The sequence below is a fragment of the Oryzias latipes genome, chromosome 5, assembly GCF_002234675.1.
Source record: "Oryzias latipes chromosome 5, ASM223467v1".
Classification (NCBI taxonomy): domain Eukaryota; kingdom Metazoa; phylum Chordata; class Actinopteri; order Beloniformes; family Adrianichthyidae; genus Oryzias; species Oryzias latipes.
In genome coordinates this window covers 22,731,728-22,754,341 of record NC_019863.2, presented here as the reverse complement: position 1 = coordinate 22,754,341, position 22,614 = coordinate 22,731,728, and the positions used below count along the sequence as shown (strand labels likewise).

The following is a 22,614-nucleotide window of genomic DNA, read 5'->3' as shown; positions in this document are numbered from 1 at the left end:
TTTGTTAAGCGATTAAGGAAAAAGGTTCAGTTTTGATGACGACAACTCAGGCAAAGGAAGTCCGGAGGGAAGATCCAAACTCCATCTCTATATTTCCTCCCTCTGCAGTCCCTCAGGACGCAGCGAGTCCTCTGTAGTGGTTCTTCTTTTGCTGCTGCTGCTGCTGACGTGATTCATCACTGCGGTCTCTGAACTGCAGCAAAAGCTTCTTCGAACTCATCTGTAAAAAACCTGCAACAGCCTCTCCTGCTGCAGGATGCAAAAAAATCAAAACAAAGGCCGACGGCTAATGGAGATGTTTCAACGTGAAACTTTAATGTTTGCGTAATCTCACAGAGATTCCGTAATACAGCGGTACGGCATGAATGAATCAAGGTATGGGGATGGGGGAGGAGTTACAGTTGATTCAAAACATTGTAAAGAAAATAAACTTTTTTGGTTTTGTCGAGAGAGAGAAAAAATCCAAACAATCGAAGGCTTTGTTCACACCGAACGTGATTCGTGTGTCGGGGACGTCCAGTTTACACGATCAGAGGTCATGCGCCATGTTTACAGCATTGGGTGCATTGCGGGCGTTACTGTGAGAATAAATCAGAGTTAAAACATCTGAACTTAGCCAAAGAAGACGCATAGCGTCAGCTAGGGGTGTCCCAGTCAGGTCCTGATCAAAAACCCAATCTTTTTCTTTTGAAATACCAGTGTAGGTCATTGTTTGCGATAAGATAAACCAATAGAGACGTTTATATTTATTACAATTTTCCTGGAAGTCTGAATCTGTGAATATCTCTCTAACTTCACCAAACTGTTTTTGTGCTCCTGCTTCACTTTACGTGTAAAATGTCGTGATCAAAAATGTCGTCACTTTTAGTTGAATATTTATCTGTAATAATAAGTGTGAAAACTGTAGCACTGATCATAATAATAAGAATAAAATAAATATACGACCCTGGATCCAAAATACATCTGATTCCGGTTGAATCTCAATCTACCTGATCGGGCCTGATTTCTGATCACGTGATCGTATTGGGACATCTGTAGCGTCAACCAATCAAGGATCAGCTTTGATCAGCTCTGAGGTGTTGAGGATATGATCCGCGGCCGGTGTCCAGAATCAAACATGTAGGAGAATCTTATTCTTCTAAATGTTGCGATATTTAGCGATGAGGCTAAAAACGATTGACAGAAGCTCCTCCCACACGAATCTGCAGAGTTAAATTTATTAACACATTTTTAGACAAATGTCGAGCAGCCATTTCGCTGTGTGTCAGAAGAAAGACAAAGAAAGACACAAATTTGCGCACAAATTGCGCTCGGTGTGAACGCAGAATAAGCTAAATCCCTTTTTTCAGGAAACGCATTCACCACATTGTGGCTTCTCACACAAACCTAACAGCTTAAAAACAATATAAAGTCTGATATATTCTGATTCATTTAGATTCTTATAATGGACTTAAATAGTTATAGTTAAAATCTTAATGAGCAACAACTCTGAATAAATCTTAATTCTAAATCTTTATGTTATGATAATCCTAATCATCCTTTGAGGTTGTGTGTCTAATTAATGTCTAAAGCGCTTCGTCCCCCAAACAGAGATATTCTCATAATCAATTATACACACAATGACATGAAATACAATTAAGACTTTAATTAAATTACATTCTATGCACTGTTGTACAGACGTCTGCCCTCGTGTTCCATTAAAATTAAAATCAGAAAGTCTGATCCCGTCAGACTTTAGACTGGAAAATCACCAAACTAATTGATACAATTTTTTTGCAAGTAGAGATGAAAAGGCGCTCTCAACATCAATGCTACGAATTTGATGAGCCTGAAAGTCAAAGTTCAGGGTCAAATCCATAAAAAAAAAACTGCTGCATTGGATCGTGGTTTCCAACGTTTTGCTGCTTTGCGTAGGTCCAGGAGAGAAGAGGATGTCAAATTTGCTGTTTATGTCCAGAAGACTCCAAATAAAAGAAGAAGAAAAAAGATAAAGGAAAAGGAAAAAGGACTCCACCGATTTAAGACTTCCGTTGTATGTTTGGTGCTTAAAGAGCAGTGGGAGAGTTAAACATACACTAGACCAATAAACTCTACCGTCACCATTTGAAACCTGTAAATAAAGCCTAAAGCATGGTCAGGCATATCGACTGGAGGAAAAACGTTTCTGAAAGTTGGCAACTGGGTGAAAAAAAATAGTAATAAGTAATAGTAAGAGTAAGAAATAAAAACAACTAAAGCTAAAAGTACTAAGCTAAAATTACTAAAAACAGACTTCCTCTGTCTTATTTTTGCTTTGTGGGTCTCTGTACCAAGTAGCCCATGTTGAATCTCTGTTCTGTCCATAAACAGAACAGACATGGCTTTTGCAAAAGCACATCATGGTCTTCCATCAGTTTAGAAGGCCGTGGCTCACAGCCACTACGTTCATTTTGAGCATATTGCATAGATGAAAATTAGTCATAGGTGAATATACGTGGAAAAAATGAGAAAAGTTGTGATTTTTTACGTCAATTTTTGGCAGATGTATCAAAAATGAACCATGTTAAAACCATGAAAGAAGTACAAATAAACCACGCAAAGAACACGTAAATCAAAGTAGAGCATAACCCGTGCGTGATAATTGTTCCGTTTGTATGTAATTCATTAGTGATATGTGCATCATTTAACATAATTTGAACATGTGTGTTGTATTCGTGATATAAAAGTTATACATCGGTGGAACATGCGTGAAACGTCCGTTAAATTTGGAATGGTTGTGGAAAGCCACAAATTTGCGAATGCACCATGCAAAAATCACACACTTGTGTAGGATTTTTGTTATAATTACAAATACGTTATATAAAATATGCATAAACTGCGGAATTCTCAACCAAAAAACATGAGGAGCTCTTTATGTAAAAACCGCTTGGCCAAACCCTTAACGGACATCTGCGCACATCGACGAATGACGAACGCAAGAAACATGTATGACTTACGTTTGCCACGCATGTATCACGAAACGCAGATATTTCAAACGTAGAAAATGCGCTAAATGTACGTAGTGGCTGTGTGACACGACCTTTAGATTAACCACACAAAACCATTTCTGAAGGAAGTGCAGAGTTGGAACGTCCCAAACTTTAAGTGCCGAGTCCCTGCAGGTCGCCAGGTCTTTTTGCATAAACTCGACTGTAGCTAAAGTCCAAGTCAACGGTCCGAGTCCTCTTTGTGCTTAAAAAGGCAGGTGTTTCATTGAAGGAAAATAAAATCTACTTGAGACAATCACTCAGTTTTGGCTTTTGAGGCAGAGGCTGAAAAACATTCAAGCTGCTGACTCTTTTTGCAAGTCTTCATTATGAGGTTCATGGTTGGCTAAAAGGCATCAGCAGTTAGAAAGTGAAGAAAGTAAAGACAACTCCACAGAGCATCAAAGACATCTTCAGCAGAACTGGACTCCTGCATCCTCTGGAGTTCAGGCCTGAGAAGAAGAGAAAAAAAGTCAAAGAGGAAAAACAGGGCTCCACATATCTGTGTTCATTTTTCCAGTGCCTTGACCCCCCCCACCAGTCATGGGGGGAGAATATACTTGTGAGATGAAGATAAACTGCTGAAAATGTCAGGCAGGTCTGCCTCATTACCACGGAGTAATGGTCATTAGTTTTTCAGTATTTCCGCGCTGTGCTGCGTCAGACAGTCATCAAGTGTAAAATTCAGGCGCTTCAAATGAAACGGATCTCTGGGCGAAGATGGAGAAGAAACTCTTACGGTGGAAAGATCAAACTGACGTGGTTTTTCATCAAAAACTGGGAAACAGAAGGTAAAAAGACCTCATTTTGGTTCCTTCTTTGAGACAGAGAGCTGGGAAAAAGTATGTGTCCCATTTTCTGGTGGTTTTTGCATATTTGTCATAAATAAATGACTGTGCTCCTCCTCCTCCTCCATGCTCAGTCATTCATAAACTTTGATTCCACACATTTTTTCTTCTTTTTTTTCAGAAAAGATCTATTTTCCCTGCCAAACCCAGATATAAACCTTTCCCTAAAAAACGTAAAGAGCAGCTGAAAAAAAAAGTGTTATTTGCTTTATTTCAAGAAATTTAAGAGAATAAAATAATGATTAAAGTTGCAGTTGACCTGCATGCCTGCTGCGGGTTTTTGGTTGTCCGGGTCGTAGAGAGAAGCCGCTGCATTTTGAGGAGAGACAGGTGTGTCAGCAGCTTCCTTAAAGCTCATGCGGCCACTTAAGGGACATCATGAAAATGGAGCGTGCCATTGTTGTGTGAATGGTATGTTGTAAAGTATTGTTAAGGATAATATAAACTACATGCATTTATGATGTATATGTGGTGTTATCGTACGGTTCCCTTATGCACACAAATATGCACACACAGTGTTCAGGTGATCCAAAAGTGCCCAGAAGATGCCCGTAGGATAACCACACAAACTATGCTCTGATTGTCTAATTCCCTCATTTTTAAAGTTATACTCACATCACCTTCTGCAAAGTGCGTTCAAGCGACATCCTTACTAAAAAGTCTATGTAGACGTGCGTAAATGTGCGCTTCAATCTTCTGTGTTCAAAACTCTCCTGCTGAAGTGTGGTTACGCATATTTTTAAGACGGTTTTTTTTAGCTCTACGTACAAAACGTAAAGCCACTGAACGCACTTAGAAAGTTAAACCAGGCCAAACTCGGACCAATCAGGGATTCGGATTAGATAGCGACGTATAATGAGACGTCCTTTTTCATTTATTGAAGTGCCAACCTTTTGAAAATTGATCATGAAGGAGAAGTAAATAATTGTTCTTTGTGCCCGACCAGGATTATGTGACAACAATTCTTTTTTAAACCAGAATAGAGCTTTGAAAGAAAACACCTGGAATAAAATTTGCGACATTTACACCGCTTTGACATTTTACACCAAGCCTCCTCCCACTGTATGTGGCAGACATGCGCTTGTAAACAGAAATAAAAAAACGAAGTAGCCCCTCCCTGCTTGTCCAGTGTGAACACCATCAGCTATGTTTGCGTTGAATGAAGGAGTGTCACGTTTCCGTAGCTTTACAGGTGGTTGCATGCAAGGGGCACACACGAGTCACATGAATAGCACTAACCAAGTCCTTCACAGGGTGCAGGGTTTGAGCGTATTGAAAAATATGCAAAATTCGCACAACACGCCTGCATCTCATGAACTTTACCCTTTCTTACCCTTGCTTGTTAGTGTTCACTACGACCTATCACCCGCAACATTCCTGTAGAAAATAATCGGTTAGAACATTCCCGTTCTACGGGGTCACCAAGCGGTCTTTGATATTTGGTGTAAGACACCTGCGTGAGCTAACAGTACATGTTTGCCCATTTTTTCCTCACAAACAGCCTCTAAAGCAGTTGTGACTAAATCTTTAGATGTTTACGTCTGAAAGGACACTTTTGCAGCTAATGGAAGTCCAGGGAACCTCAGTAAGAGTCATACCTGGAACTGTGGAGAATCTTCCTGGAGCTCACAGAGGGAGAACATGACAGCCAAACTAAATCCATCCCGAGACATGAAAAAGTCCAAATGACATCACAGATGTTGCTGCTGATGGTGGCAAGAACCAGCTAACAGATTTAGGGGCAATTATTATTTTTGCATAAAATCAGGCAGATTTGCAAAAGTTCTTTGATTCTGGTTATCTTTCTTTGATTTGATTTTTTTTTTTTACCGAATCGTGTATCTGTAAATTCCTGCCATCTTCTGAGGTTTCTGCAGAAGCTTTGAGCAGCAAATGAAGAACTTTGATCACTCGCGGATTTGTTAGAGTTCTGCTTATTTCCACCTCAAATAGCGGAGCCTCTGACACTCACCGGACAACTTTGGTATGCGGATCGGACCGCTGCTGGTGCCATCGCCCCCCTCTGTCACGGCTTTGATCTCAATAACGTGGTCCTCGCCGGTGGGGATTTGAAGCTCTATGCTGGTCTTATTGGTTTCCAGTACAAGGGTTCTGCTGTTCCAGTTCTGACGGAACTCCACCTGAAGGAGATCAAAGACGGGGATGATTGAATCCACGGGAGCGGGTTTATGTTTCCCCAACATTTGAGTGAACATATGGCTTTGGTGTTGGCGGCGGCCCTCTTGCTTCCTACGCACACTTTTTGTCACATGGTTAAATCGCTGCTCTGCATCTGCCGCATGTTTCCTCACTGCAGTAAACTTATCATAAATGGGCAGGAGCACAAATCTCAGCTGAATAAATATGTTGTTTGTGGGGAAGCATTATCAAAAAAAGTGTCTTCTTCCATGGCGAGTACACAACATGATTGATTGTTGTTTTGGTAAGAAGATACTGAATTATCGTTGCAGCCCGTCGCCACTCGTTTTATCGCCCGAAACTGATCTTTTAATTTTCAGCAGGCAGACACAGCCAATCCGTAAAGTTTCTGTGTAACTCCATCTTTCCCCGGGATGAAAAGCTGCACATCCAGGCTGCATTCCTTTTCTCACTTTGTGTTACTTTGCCGACAAGCTGACCTTGTATCCGGTGACCTCGGATTCATTTGCCGATGGCTTCACAGGTTCCCAGTTTAGAAATATCTTAGAGTTGGTCAGGCTCCACCTGATGCTCCCAGGAGTCTGACTGGGGGCTGGAAGATACAAAATCATAGAAGCACAAAGATGACAAATGAATGCATCATCTTCTGACTTCTGAAATGTTCTCTAAACCATCATTCAGAGCTTGTGTGAAAGTGGGTATAAAAGCAGCATAAACCCCAAAAGCAACATTTGAGGAAGGATATTCTCCTACGATCAATTCTATAGCAGATGTGAAGAAGCTGTTGAAGCCTCCGGTTTCCAAAAAATCTATTTATCAAGTTAACTGATGCTACATGAAATTAAGTTTAAAAAGACTATTTGAAACTGTCTGTAGATATTTTACGGATGAAGATTCAATCAAACAAAGTTGTTGACTTGCAAAAGTTGTTTTGGTTTTTAAAAATTAAAAAAAGACAACATTACAATTGCATTTTTATTCAGTTTGTGATCTTGGGGCTTTTAATTTAGCGGTCGGAGCAGCCACTTTAAAAAGGTCACGAATGTTTTTAAAATACGTGACCAAAGGGAATGACTTGACATATATCAAGAGTAAGTCATAGCCATATGGTGGACAGAATCCGGTACTTTTCTAAATTTAAACTTCCCTCAGAATCAGAAAATAGATAAAATGTAAATAATAATAATAATAATAAGTTAGCATACATATTTCTTTCTGTTGTCTGTGGCCTGGTACCAAGTGACCAACGGACCGGTACCACACTCAGAGTTGGGGACCACTGCTGTACGGGACCCACAGGTGGTTTGCTCAAAATTGTGAAGCTTAGGAACAATTTCAATAAGGAAGGTCTACCTCACTTTCGGGTACTCTGGGTTCTTGGGTCACTCACTCTACAGGCACCTCATCAATTAAGCCTTTACTCAACAGTTAAATTCCCCGCCTTCTTTTCTCAGCCAATGACAATAACATTTCTGTTTTTAAATTCATGGATGTTTATCTCTCTACATTCCAGACAATTCTGCTGGCCGTCTAGGTCCTGGAGGTTTGTCCATCTATGGTCCGAGCTTATCCCACCAGAATAAAGATATCATGGGCCCAGAGGCTAACCGACAAAAGACTTTCATGCACATTTCTGTATCACAAATGAATCTTCATTATTTGCACCTCTCTTTGTTGAAGTAAGGTCGTAGATCGCTTGGTGAGCCCATTGGGCAAAACATAGGGCTCACACACCCCAACCCAACCTCACCGGTGCAACAAAAATGGCGAGAAACATTGGACCAGCCAAACAGTTCTGAGGCAGATAACGGCTCAGATGAGGAAAACAAAAGCTTACATGGGCCTAGACGTCTACAAGAAGATTCATTAGAGTGGAGCGCAGTGATTGTAGCTTCTAGGTCACAACTACAAGCTTTTCTTTCGTCTGCCCCTGATTTACAACGTTTGGAATTAAGAAATCCTCAGATATTGAATTTTAATCTGAATTTTCTTTATGCATGTCCTCCATCATCAGAAAAATGCCACAAGAACATGTTGAAAACACCAAAAACACCATTTTCACTGCAGTGGGTCTTGGATCCCTTAACACCGGCGGTTTCACTGGCGACACCTGAATCTTACAAGCCCTTTAAACTACTGCATTTCTTAAACTGTTTATGTAACTTATGTAACTTTAATCGATTCTGACGTGGAGAAAAGGAGATTTGCGCCGATCCGCAGTACCGATATGCACCACATTACTAAAGTATTGCATTATGGTGCAGCCGCTTTGCCCGGCAACAGAATCAGCTGATTTTCACTGATTGCGTCAACACTAAACTACTGTAAAGAGTTGAAAATCAGCGCAGAGCTGCTTTTCTGCCCTTCAGAATCCTTTGAAATGATTGCGTAAGCAGTTGAATAGTTAAGGTAATTCAAAGAAGGTCAACACTGGAGCTCTGGTGTTAAAAGGTTAGCAGTCGGTGGGTCCAATTTGCTTTTAAAAGTTATTTATAGTTGTAAAAACATAAAAATGTTGTGCTTCTAGCGTGTAAAGATTTATGACATAAAGATTCGTCAGAGAAGAAAAACAAAACAGGGATGATCACTGAAATGAACAAAAGGCTCCAGTTTGTCAACCTTCACTCTGAAAACGTGGAAACAAAAGAGCGTAGACGGGGCAGAAGCAGATCATGTTTACGCAACTGTGTGAAGAAAAAAAAAAAGAGCAGCCCGGACAGATCTTATCAGACAGCAACAGTGAGGCGATTTACTGCTGAAGGGCATCTAACAAATAAGCACATAAACGCTTTTTCTTTGCCTTAAAGGCTGGATTTGCTTATCTTATCAAGGAGAATATTTCTGCGTGTGTGACAGGATGATGCAACGAGAAACTCAGACGTGATAAAAATAAATCACTTTGATCATCGCAGAACAGATTTTTTTTTTCTTAAATCAAAGTTTTTGCAGTTTTTATGAAGGGAAACTATTTTTAGTTTATTGCGTTATTCCATTAGAATTTATATCATAACAGAAATATATAACATTTTATTTAGATAAAACCTTTTAAAATAAAAACATGAATAAATAATAACTTAGGCAAATTCAAATACGCATGTAGTTTGTTGCTTTTTAAACATTTTTTGCATAGAAACACCAGTCATACCTTGAGGCATCTGGCTTTACTTTTTTAAACTAAATCATTTTTTTGATGAGTGCTAACATCATCAGGAAGCATGAAAGTAAAAATCAAAGTAAATTAAATTGTGTTTTTGATCGTCTAAAGGTATTTGGTGATACATTATTTACAAAATTGTTAGTCTCTGTACGAATGTATAACTGCTGATTGTACTGTTATGTTTATTATTCTTGCTTTGATTGCTTGAAATAAACCATTTCAAATCAATTCAAATATTACATTCTCATAGTTTTAATGACATCAGATTTTTTAAAGCATTTTTTAGAGAAAAATTGCCAAACTGAAAAAGTTCAATAAATGCAGTGCTTCTCAATTACTTTTTGCCCCCACCTAGAAGATGTTTGCCCCCCCACACACACACACACACTCACACACACACACTCGCTGCTGTGACAATATATTAGGTTAGTATCTATAAATATTGTGTAAGTATACCTAAAATTGTATCTTTTAACATTAACAAAAGAAAAAAGCAATATAAATCCACTTCCAACAAATATTAACTCTATTTAGCCGCACAGAAGTTAAAGTCTAAAACAGAATAAAAGCTTAAAGTGCCTGAAATGAAATTTGCGCCCCGGGCAATTGCCCGTATTGCCTGTGCCTAAAACCGCCACAACTGCACGCCCCCCCCTGGCATCGCATGGGGCCGGCTCACTATTAAAGAAGCACTGAGTTAGCTGAACAAAATGTAATCAATATTGGAGAACGAAGCAAATGAGTAATGGTTAAAAAAATGCAATTAATGCAGGAATGATGCCAACAATGGTTAAGTAGATCTGGAAATAAAATGCTGTAAGCTAAGTTAGCTTTACTAAATCCCTGGTCCTGGACCAGGGTCCGCTTGGGTGTATTCAGACTGAAAATTTGTTCCGGATTATCGGGGGAAACGAACTCTGGTTCAATTCAAGCGGACCAACTGTGTTCAGTCTGAATACACCCTCAAAAACGCCAAAGTCTGAATCTGTGTAAAATTACAAAAACACACCCAATTAAAAGAATACTGTGAGTTTAAACATAGCCAGTTTTTTTTAGTAAAAATCAATGAGGATGCAGGCATTACGCACTGCTTTGGACTTGAAATGAGAACTCTAGCCAAATTAAAGATTAGATCTTGTGACGCTCTTGCACACTCACGGGGTTTCCTGGTGCTGATGTTGACAGCGGGGCTGCAGGGTCCGAATCCAGCGCTGTTCTGGGCCCTGACTGAGATCTGATAAACTGTGCTGGCCTTCAGGCCAGCGAGCAGGGCTGTGTTGTTGGGAGCTCTGACTCTGCCAGCGTCACTCTGCTGAGTTCCTTCCTCCCAGAAGAGAAGCTGGACCAAAGAGATGAGGGTTACCTGGAGGCCGTTTTAAGCAGCTGCTAAATCAGACAGGTGCTGGTTAAGGAACTCATATCATGCTTGTGTACTGTAGCTGTAAGCGAAGCCAGCTCTGACTTAGTCCAGACACCTACCAGAAAAAAACATTAACTGTGAGGAAGCAGTTTTTGCAATCGGCTACTGTGCATCCTCAAAAACTCATATGTTTAAAGTCCTGAAATGATAACTTATCTGACAATCAGCAATACAGAAAGCAACAGCGACAGTGAGCAGCTGAAGGATTAGGAGCTTGTCACAATCTCTATTTATATGGAGGATCATTTTTGACCCAAACACCAGGCAGGGAAGCCGGATAGGAAAATGTCAAACAGATGGCTTCAGAGCAGGTACTTATTCAACTGGCTGCACACAGCTTCTCTGGGATCTTGCTTGGGAAAGTCAGATTAGCAACAGAGCCTGGAGTCGCTGATAACAGATGCATCTTATGTGTTCCTTTTTCACAGGCAATTTAATTATAGCAGATTTTTCCAGGCTATTGGGAAAAAAACACTTAAAATACCCCCAAACAGAAGAAGTTTACAGTTTGTCATCCCACCTGTGCGGAGAACCCAAACGTGTGCATCGGGAAAGATGAAAGCAGACTTTTGCTGCCTTGAATCTTAAATTGTGGCTGAGATGACGGCAGCAATACGCATTAAAGCACCACTCAAATTGTGAGTGTAAGAAACAAGATAAAGACACCGGGTGCTGGGGCATTTTTTGTATGAAATGTTAAACTCTGAGGTGTTATTTGCATTTTAAAGGATAAAACGTGATCACGAAAAAACACAGAAAAATTGATAATACTTTATAACGCTTCGTATAATATACGATCAGTTCATTTTACTTTAAGGTCATGTTACCCAGCCACCATGTACATTTTGCGCATTGTCCAAGTATGACATTTCAGTCTTTCGTGATCTGTGCATGTTAAACGTAATTCATAAGTGTTCTTGCGTTCATCATTCATTGACAATATGTCTGTCGAGAGTTTTAAGTTATTTGGGTTTTGAGCTGATCAAAGGTTTTGGCTGGTTGAGTATGACACACATTTTTCGTAGTTAATAGGCAATTATTGCGTAAATCGGTCGCATTTGTGTGGGATTTTTGCGCGGTGCAAATACAAATTTATGGCTTTCCATGAATGTCCACGTATGTCTATCAGACTTTTCACACACATGTAAAATTTTGAATCGCGTATACGGCACACATATCCCGTAAAATTACGTAACTGATGCACCAATCACTAATGCATTGCATAATAGCAGCGCAATAATCCCGCACTGTTCATGTTCTACATTGATTTACGTGTTCTTTGCGTGGTTTATTTGTACTTCTTCCATTGTTTTAACTCGGTTCATTTGTGATACATTTGTGAAAATTTCACATAAAGACCACAGCTTTTCTCGCGTTTTTCACATGTATTCACGTATGACCAATTTTCATTTGTGCAATATGCGCAAAATCTACATAGTGTCTGTGTGACACGGCCTTTTGATTTAAGCTACTGTACTGGTAGAAATGACCAAATTAATTCGCTTGGAAGCCTGCGAGCCAAAACCTTACATCAAGTTTTCTTTTGCAAAAGGAACTTACACCACTTGAACTGTTTTGTTTTTTTTTTTTGCATGCAATCTTCCCTATAACTCAATGTTAACTTATTTCCTTTTCCTCAATGTGATACACTTTTCACCATACTCTGGATGTTTACCAAATTTTGCCAGTTTTGGATGGCCTTAAGAAGGCTATTTTGAAAGGTTTGAAATAAACCAAGAAAGAGTAGGTAAAGTGATTAAAAAAGCTGGCAGTTTTAAATGTATTCCACCGCAACCACATTAAGATAATAACATCTTTGCAGACATCAGTTATAAACAACACTAAAAGAACACTAAATTACTATTATAACAGCAAATGAATTTTAACAATTAAAGTTGAACTCCTACTTTCCCCTAAAACATGAAGCTCCAGAGTTAAGTGTAGCAACAATAAAAGTGCCAAACATGGTAGTGAACTCAAAGCTCTGCAGCAGAGGTCCAGCCACCTGGGCATACAGTTGCCCCCTCCCATGAAAGTATCTGGGTTGCAGAAAATAAGTCTATTTTTATCAAGGTTTTCCACTGCAACCTCTCAGGAGGATGTTTGTTGAAGCTGGAGGTGATGTATGGTGTTTACACTTTTTCTTATTTACTATTTTCTTCCAATAACACCTCTCTGACACCCCTGGGTTCAGAGCTTTTATAGAGACTAGAGGAGCTGCCAACAAATGTCCTCACTCCCTTGATTAGTCTGAAAAATCGGCTGCACCGACGTGACCACAACATCTCAGAGCATTCACCGCCTGTTGTTTTGGTGTTAGGTCCTGCTCTCTCTGTCCTACCTCATATGAAATGATCTCGTTCGTGGACCTGGAAGGAACAGGCTCCCAGAACACCACGATCTCTGATGCCGATGCGGCGCGGCCTCGTATGTCTGATGGCGCCTCGGAGGGTTCTGCAGGAAACAGATGCACTCCATGAAGATGATATACAGAGAAAAGCCTCACATCTTCTAGGAAACTCCAACCGCTCGCCTCCTTCTGAAGAAAGCACGACGACCACTTGGCTGAACGGCCCCTCCCCCACGCTGTTGAACACACCCACAGACACTTCGAACTGGGACAGGGGCGGGATGCTGTCATTTCTGTACACATATTTGGATGCGTCAGGTGAAGCAACCGCAGTCTGAATCCAGGCGCTGGTACCGAGAGGCCGGAAAGCAACGACGTAACCAAAATCCTCTCCGCTCTGCTGTTCCTCAAGGACTGGCTTAGAAAGAGATGGACATAAAAAAAAAGATAGCTATAAAAGTTTCAGTGCCATTTAAAAGAGACATCTTAAATATATTCTTTAGGGAATATAGTGGAGGTGGTGAAGGTGGTAGAGTGTGGTAAAGTTGATGGTAAAGGTGAAGAAGGCAGTTAGTAAAGGTAAAGACGAGGTGGTACATTTAAAGGTGGTAAAGTTGTTGTTGGTGAAAGTGGATAAGTTGTTGGGGGTGAAGGTGGTAAAGTTAAAGTACCATTAGCTGTTTGTTCTCCGCATTTGACCCATCCCCTGGGGGAGCGGTGAGCTGCAGACACAGCCGTGGTCGGGAACCATTTGGTGGACTAACCCCCCAATCCAACCCCTTAATGCTGAGTGTCAAGCAGGGAGGCATTGGGTCCCATTTGTAGAGTCTGTGACAAGATTCAGCCTGGATTTGAACACCCGACCTTCCGGTAACAGGGCGGACACTCTTCCACAAGGCCACTGAGCTGGTTTTCTTTGGTAAAAGGTTGATAAGGTGGTAAAAGTGTTAAAGTAGATGCTAGTAAAAGTGGTAAATGTGTGATAAACGTAGTAAAAGTTGGCAAAGGTGTTGTAAAGGTGGTAAAGGTAATAAGGAGGTGATAAAGGTGTGGTAATGGAGGTAAATATGTGATAAAGGTGGTGAAAGAACATGAACCAGCATCAGATGAACCAAATCAAGTCCTCTCAGAAAACTACTAGTGGCTCTCACTTACTATAGGAAAGAGTTAAACTTGATATTTTTTAAATAACAACATTACCTGCAAAACATTTTACATGGGGGGGGGGGCTGAGTATAGAACTATGGATAAGGGGTTACAGTGTTGCCTCGCTTATTACTATTTCACTATTTGCGCTTTCACATTTGTGTTCAGTTACGTGACTCCTCGGTTCATCACAAAAACTCAGCTCAAGACGCTTGTATGAGAGTTTTGCGTCTCAAGGAGGTTCTTCCTATTTGTGGATTCTGCGTATTGGCGGGTGGTCCTTAACTCCCATGAAGAATTTGGGGGGAATACTGTATTCTAAAGTTTACATTTAGCCAGGTGAAGTCAGAATGACTAATATAAAAAAAGAGTATTGACAGAATCCCAAACAAGCCCAGCCTCTTAAAGAAATGTAGTTTTAAAGTGATTCTCTGTACAAATCTGTTCATTTTAGACAGAAGTGAAAAACTCTGAGCCCATGAGACAAAACACTATTTTTAATGATGGACAATGTGAGTTTACAGGCCAGATTATCTGTTTTTACACTGAATATGAAGGGTAAATTCCATCAAAATTAGCATGAAGGTTAATAAACTGAATGAATGGACAGCCTAAGGCCAACAAGCTTTATAAAAAAACATACAGTTAACACGAAACCGAGTATAGGCAGGATAAAATTACTCAACCTAATAAGGTGAATAGCTTTTGGGTCTATGAAGGCACAAGGACTAGACATGCTTATCAGAAAATCCTAATTTAATTAAAGTACAACAATCTACAATGCTTACAGGAAATAAAACTGAAATTAACTTTAGCTAAAAACTACTTGCCAGCAGATATATCAAAATCGTTTGGTGCTACATTTTGTAGCCTTACAGTTGATGAATCTTTTCTTTAAAAAAAAAAAGAGACAGAATTTGCGGAACAAACGTGTCCGTATGCTAGAAATAAATAACTTTTAAAGAAAAATACTTGATATGAATGCATTATATGCAAAGGAAAATACACTGAACGAGAGCATCACCCATAGGTCATAGGTGTGTGCAACTTACACATACATTTACCACATGCATAAATCTGACGTTCCCTAAGGCAGTGTTTTTTGTTTAAATTTTATCTTTTTTGAGCCACGGCACACTTTAACCTTAACAAAAATCCCGCGGCACACCAGCGTCCAAAAATTAAAAAAAAGGAGAAACTCATAGTCTGTATTGATCTATAGCCCTTTCACAATCTCACATGCATTTTTGTGATAATTGTGGCAGAAAAAGCTGGAAGTTGCAGCTGTTTTTTCTAAAAGATGTAATAAAAGTTAAGTTAGAAGATTTAAAAACTGTTTGATGTGTTTTCGTTGTGGTTTCAAGACGTTTAACAAGTAAGACTCATTCTGCGCTGAGACTCTGTCACTTAACCCAATGTATCATGGGAGATGTAGTGCATACAGCCGCCAAACACCAGACAGACTAGCGTCTCTGAGCTTTATTGTTTTGTTCACTTGTTCCACGGTCTGATACCGGATCCCGCTGAAAGCTACACCCTTAAAGACGAGCTTTAGCTGGTCTTTTTGTTAGAACTGAGCAACTTTATGAGTAGAATCTGAACAAAGAAGTGAAGACTTTAACTACTTCTGATTGGTCAGACTGATGAAGACTGGTCAGACGTTGATTAAGCCTCAAAGAAGGATTGGTGGAGACAGTTAAAGGGGCGGGACTTTTCCTAAAACAGCGGAAGCTGTGGCCAAACCAATGTCTTTAATAGAGTCAAACAAACACAAAGAAAAAAGTTTTTTATGAGCTTTCAAATTCCTAACTACTCAGTGTTTTATCAGGGCCTGTTTGGATAAAGAAAGAGCTGATATCCTGGAGATGGTAAATGTTATTAGATCAGTTAATGAGGGCAATTTCTCACGACACACCTGACCATCTATCACGGCACACTGGTTGAAAAACACTGCCCTAAGGTGTCCATGAAAACCTTAGGGGAACTTCAAGACACATCTATGTTCACTTTAAGATGCAACCGGCCCTGTCTACGAACATCCGCAAGCCTGTACAACTGAAAACCCAAAGCATCTGACTTAAAGCTTAAGACTCCAAATCAGGTTTTGGTTAATTTTTAACATGTTCTTGTGGCATTTTTCACATGATGGAGGACTTATATAAATAACATTAAGCTTAAAAATGCATTTCTGAGAATTTCCATATTATGAATATATTAGATATAAAACATTGTGAATCAGGAGCAGACAAAAATATGCCGTCTAGATCCATGTAAGCTTTTGTTGTCGTAATCTGAGCTGTGATCTGGCTCAGAACTGTACGGCTGGAAAGCTCCGATATTTCTCCCCATTTTTGTAGCACCACTAATGTTAGGTTGGTGTTGTGAGGGTCTGTAAGCTATCAGATGTAAACAGATGGATGAAGGTAAGTAGGAGCGTCTTACTCCGCAGTAACATTCCGGCCCAAAACTCAGACTTGACTTTTGAATGAACTACCGCTGTTTTGCAGAAACTATGTCCTAGAAAACGACACAAGTTTTTTGATTTAGCCTAACAAATTCATAATCAGAATTAAAAAGACCACTGAGAACTCTTACAATAGATCAAATGATGATCAGAGTGGGATTTCAGGATATATGATGTTGCTCCATGCTTTAAGACAAACTTCATCCCCATTCTTAAGACCGAATATTTTTTGCAACACAAAGAAAAGATCCATCACTTACCTCCCACGTAATCACTAGCTCCCCCTGTGTGCCCCCACCACCACTCACGTTAATTGGAGCCACCCTGGGAACTGAACAGAAACAAAGGAGATCTGCTCATCGACAGGTGCAGGTGCTGCAGAATCTGTTACACTATGTGGCTTTCAATTTGGTGATCACAGCCTGTCTGCAGCTTCTTATCTTCACAGAAGGAGCTAATCACACTAAAATGGTACTTTTGCTCCCCCCTCCCAGTTTACAGAGCATTTATTAGCACATGTGAGACACAACAGGACATGTGTTCCCATGTGAGTTAACCAGATGGAGACAACAACACACCAGAACCTCATTTACACTAAATCAGTTTGAAAGAAAACTGTTGGATGTTATAAAAAATGGTTTTAAACAAAGTAAGCGAAAACAATCAACATTGAAAGGAAAAGCAGTGAAAACAGCAAATTAACAATGTAAGGGCAAACCCATGAAATGTGGGACAAACTGGAAAACATTTATACAATGGACACCAGTATGGGATTAAATTAAAAGCCCACTCAAACCTGATTTTATATGAACCAGTTTTTTAGGGGAAGAGGCTCTTTGTGTGATCAATTTTACACAGATCATAAAATCCCATTTAAAAAATCTGTTAACCCTACAAAACAGTGGTGGAGCCAGAACATTTTATATGGGGGAAGGAATGGTCAATGGATGCATTGTCTTGTGTATCATATACAAACCCTTTTTTTATTCCATTCCTGATCTACTCTATATAAATTTGGGAAAACAAAACTTAAAAATTCAATTTTGATTTTACAGAAAAATCAATAATGATAATCACAACAAGTGACTGTAAGGACTCATTTTAAATCAAAACTATGAAATTTACAGATTTAGTAAAATACAGTTTTTAAAATTATTATATAAAGTGCATCATAAATGTTTACCATGGAACATACGAAATTCATTTGAGAAAAGGCTTGATTTAAAAGAACGCAATTTAGAACTAAAATTTCAGAAAGCTGATTTTCAATAAAGGGAATCAGGTTATAGACAGATCCTCAACCACAAATAAAAAAGGCGGAATCAATAGTTTTTTTTTAAAAAAACTTAGAAAATGTAAAAATTCTAAAATATGAACAATGATAAATGCTGATTATTTTGTTAATATCTTATTATGTCTTCCTTTTTCCTCCCCAAAAAATCCCACGATAAAGGCTAAATTAAAAAAAAGGAGAGAAATAAATTAATTTAATGATTTTTTTTACTAAATTCGTTCCACGCTACGCTAAATTTTAAAAGCCATTTCAGTTTTTGTTTTTTCAACTTTGAATTTATGTTGTTGTTACGAAGGTTATATAGTGGACCCACTTTTTAACATATTTGCATAATAAATGGTATAAATTAATGCATTTTGTGGTACAAGCACCATATTTGGCATGGATGTACCCTTCTCTTTCAGCAAAGCATGTTAGACACAAGAAAACCCAAGATTTGAAAAAAAAAAATTTTCCCATCTACGCCTGGGGCTGGGATCAGCCCTTCCCTGGCTCTGGGGCGGGACGGGACAACCCTCTTGGGGCCCCCGGGCGCTCTGGGTGTCATCCGCTTCGGCTGCGGGGTCTGGGGTGGGGTGGGGTGGGGGGTCTTGTCGGCCCTGTCCTGTGGGGGGGCATTCTGGGGGAGGGGGGGGCACTATTGGTACGGGGCAGGGGGGGTTGACGGGTTGGGGTCTCCGCTGAGGCCATCGGCGGTTTCCCCGGCCGGTTGGCTGCCTCGGTCCCGTCGAGGCCTGACCAGAGCTCTTCTAGGGCCGGCGTTTGGGGGTGGGGGCCTGGGCTTGCTCCGGGGGGGGCCGGCGCTTTCTGGCTCCTCTCCCTCTGTGTGGGGTGGGTGGTGCTGGGCCTGGGGTGTCGGCGCCTCCGGGGGTGGGGCCCCTGGGCTGGGTGGGCCTGGCCCCCTTGCTGGGGGGGGGGGGGGGGGGGACAGCTGTTTGACCACCGGGGGACAGTCTACCAGCTGTCCCCAACTTACCCCCTTCCTCATATAACCTCATAATAGGGTGAGGGGGTGGGGGGCTTAGCCTGCGATGAGCCTTGGGGGGGGGGTTTACTAGGCAGTGGCCCCCCCTCCTATGGTTGCCGTATGGAGTGGGCCCCCCCTCTTTCGGTTTTATTTGCACCTTAGACATGTAGGGCCCTTGGTAGAGGGGGGGGCTTGGACATCACTGCCAGCAAGCAGCAGATGTCCTCCTGGCACCCTACCCGCCAATTTTAACCGCACCTTAGACATTTAGGGCCCCTTGGTGGGGGGGGGTGAGGGGACATCACTGTGAGTAATCAGGATAGGTCCCCTTAATGCCCTACCCGCCAATTTTAACTGCACCCCCTTTAGTACACACACCCCTCCCCCCTCAATATATACATCCCAACATAAACACACACACATGCACACACACACCCTCTTAAACACACATACACGCACACACATTTTGCAAGGAAGGTGGGACCTAGGACCATCTGTCCCCTGCCTCTTCCCTGGTGGGGGGTACGGGCCCCTTTGCAACGGCGGCCGTGTCCCCGGGGTGCCGGCTTCCTGGGCCCGGCGGTGCTCTCTCCGCGCGGTGGGGGGGTTCACATTACATCTGAGCCGGGGGGTGTTGGTGTCCCTGGGGGGTGGGTTCTGGTCCTTGCTCCTGAGCGCTGGGCCCCGCCAAATTTCCAACTGTGGCCGAGCCTGGTCGGGCCATATTTACAACACCCCTTGTGGGCCCTCTTTTTTCCCCGGGGTTCCCCCCTCCTGGGCGGGGGCGGCGGGCCCCTGCCTTGCTCCTCCCTGGACCAACCGTGGGCAGGGCGGATGGCTGCCTGGAGTGCGGGGCGGGTCTCCCTTGGGGGGTCCTGGCTCGTACCTGGGGTTGGGGCGGGGGGATGCCCAGAACTCCTGGGTGGTGGTGGGGTGCTCGTCTGGGGCTGTGGGCGTCCCTCTCCGGTGGGGCCCTGCGTTGGGTTCTCCCGGCGCGGCGGGGGGGCTGTTCTCCTGGTTGGGCTGGGGCGGCCCTCTCTTTCCCTCCGTGCCTCCCTGCTCTCTGGCTCTGGGGGCCTTGCGGCGGTCCTGCTGGCCCTGGCCTGGGTGGCGGGCTTGGTCGCCCGGGCGGCGGTTGTTTCCTGCCGGTTTCCGTGTGGCGTGGGGGGGATTCCGGCTGGCGCTGCTGCTGCGGTGGGGGTCTTGGGGTGGGGATGGCTGGGCGCTCTCCCTCCTTCTTTACACATTCCACCATCCATTTTAGAAGAACATGAGCACTCACCTGAGCACGGGTGTTGGCTCACCTTTGCACTGGCGGTTTGCGTGACTGAATGACTGAAATGTTTCACACTAGTTGGTTTTAAGGCATAAGTATGCGTGTGAGCACTATCTGTTTTGTGTACATGTCGACAGATGGACATTTTTGCAGCTAGCAGGTGTGTTTGACACTTGGGTGTGTGTGTGGACAGGCTCCGCCCTTTTTGCACTGCATTTGAGCCTTACCATGGTGATTAACAACCAGTAAACTTGTTGCTTTATGCTGCTTCATGGTCTTATCCCCCTTCCCCTCCTACTATCACCCTCCTTCCCCCCCTCTCTCTAACGTCCCTCTCTCTTCTTCCCCTCTTTCCTTTTCCGTCCGGTCCAACACCAAAGATCTTCAAACATGTTTGAAATTAATAAAGTTTGGCCTCAATTACAAAAGGGGTTTATTCAGACATACCTTTGGTTTGTCTGAAGATTAATAACCCCTCTTGTTAAAGTAAAATATGTCCAACACAAGAGGCCCTCAGCTCTCATCTGTTTGCCCAGCTGTTGGACAGGACAAGGTTAAAAAAAAAAAAAAAAAAAAAAAAAAAAAAAAAAAAAAAATTTTTCAATTCCAAACGGACATTTTTCCAGCAGGTCATAGAGGCAAAGAGGCCTTGCATCAATGACAGCATACACTGAAAGAGGAAGCTGTTGTAGTTAATGGTTAAGGGCAGACAACGAGGAAAGGTCAGCAAATCTCTGCCTTAACCATCAAATGCTATTGCTTATGGAAATACATCAAACACTTGCTAATGGTGTAATGGTTTTGGTAAAAGAGCTTCATCTTTAGGAAGAGGATGATGATTTTGCAGCCAAACAAACACGGGGAAAAATTATTTTATATAAAAAGGTGCATTTAAAGAAGAAACACTGAAAGGATTGTTTGCATACCTGCTGGCTTGGTCCGGATCGGTTCTGATGGTGTGCTGGGTTCTCCAACACCAACCGCATTGACTGCCACCACCCTGAATTCATAATCCACCCACGGGATCAGATCAGTGACAAAGGCGTGCATCATCTGTCCAGGCACAGAATCAGGAACTAGGATTAAAGAATCAAGAGTTGAGTTGTGTGTTGCTGTTGCTGGTATTTTTTTAAGTAAAAAAAAAAATCCACACAGCAAATATAAAAAAACAGGATTTTATAATGACACTGTTCAAAATCTACACACTTTCATCTTCTTGAGTCTATTTTGCTTTTAAACCAGTGACGCGCAGTCAGGTGAGGCAAGTGAGGCACAGCCTCACCTGTCATGATCATGATAAAATAGAAAAAGTTAAATTAAGTAAATATTATTTTCCACTGATCTGTGTTAAATATTCCTTATCAGTCAACTCAACAACGTTTTTCACAGTTTCTGAGGTTAAAAACGGCAAATTTTAGTGTTGCGCGATCACAGACGGAGCGGAAACTCTGGATGAGGCTCTGGAGCGCTGTCCTTCATGTCTGACTGCAGGGTTCAATGTTAACGGACACGTGCGCTGAAAACAGTGCTGTAGGCCCATAGAAAAGGCTTTAGGTGAGGCATGCCTCACCAGCAGGGGGCAGACGTGAGCTGACAGCTGCTTTGTAGCTACACAGGTGCCGTAGAAACGGAAACCGAGGATCTCTTTCTCCACTGAGAGGGAGAAACTCCTATAAAATAAAGGAGAATGAGGAAGACTTCTCCAACAGATCATAGACCTTTTTGTGGAGAAGGATTGGCACACAGACTCAAAAATGTAAGGCCAAGCATGTTTTTCAATGTTTGTTTGTTTTTAAATATCATGGGAGTAACTGGAAAAAAATGTAAGTAAAATCATTTTTTTATGATCATTTTCACAGACAACATTTGATAACTGATTAAAGCACCAGAATTTGAAGTTGTAATAATACCAGAAATAGTTACTGAGGGTCAAATGTGTCCTGAACATATCTGTATACTTTTATTTGTTTACAGTGGATGAATAATTTATACACAAGAAGAGTGTTCTGTCAATGTCTATAAAAGAAATATTGTCTGTAGGACAAATATGCTCTAGTGTGTATTTTATAAGCTGCTAGCTGCTGTTGGATGAATGGTGAAATATTTAAATCTTTCATTGTAAATCTGACTCCAGAGGAGTCAGTGCCTCACCAGCCATCAACCTCACCGCACGTCACTGTTTTAAACCTTGTTATAAAAAAATCTAAAGTAGCGATAGTGAGAGATGCCTCTGTCTTAAAAGAACAGCTGTAAGAGCAGGTCTGTAGTTAGATCCCTGACTTTGCCTCTGTTAACCTAACAGCTCTTTACACTTCTGTTATTTTTTTGGATTTTTCTTTTCTTTTTTTTCAGCGTGTGCTGTTTCTATTCATACTGAAGCATTTCACAGAGGTTTAACTTAAACACTTTTTTTTCAAACATATCAACCAATCAGAGCGCATTAAGGTCAAGACTAGCATATTGTGTGGGTACATGTGCATGGCAAAAAGCTGTCACGTGATGAAAAATGCTAAAAAGGAAATTAGTT

At 41.5% G+C, this 22,614-nt stretch overlaps 1 protein-coding gene across 2 annotated transcripts in view; it reads right to left on the bottom strand.

Moving 5' to 3' along the window:
• Nucleotides 1-294: 294 nt before the first annotated feature.
• LOC101166787 (contactin-4-like) overlaps nucleotides 295-22,614 on the bottom strand; it is a 163,463-nt gene continuing 141,143 nt past the window's right edge. The window contains exons 17-24 of one of the 2 annotated variants that reach the window (XM_020703384.1): nucleotides 21,014-21,163; nucleotides 16,811-16,881; nucleotides 13,124-13,358; nucleotides 12,932-13,044; nucleotides 10,329-10,509; nucleotides 6,493-6,605; nucleotides 5,826-5,994; nucleotides 295-3,457 (exon numbers count right to left, since the gene is read on the bottom strand). In XM_020703384.1, the coding sequence (XP_020559043.1) occupies nucleotides 3,369-3,457; nucleotides 5,826-5,994; nucleotides 6,493-6,605; nucleotides 10,329-10,509; nucleotides 12,932-13,044; nucleotides 13,124-13,358; nucleotides 16,811-16,881; nucleotides 21,014-21,163 (1,121 nt within the window). In that variant the 3' untranslated portion in view covers nucleotides 295-3,368. Of the gene's footprint in view, nucleotides 3,458-5,825; nucleotides 5,995-6,492; nucleotides 6,606-10,328; nucleotides 10,510-12,931; nucleotides 13,045-13,123; nucleotides 13,359-16,810; nucleotides 16,882-21,013; nucleotides 21,164-22,614 lie in introns of those variants that run through there. The other variant, XR_002290266.1, reaches the window with a different exon arrangement.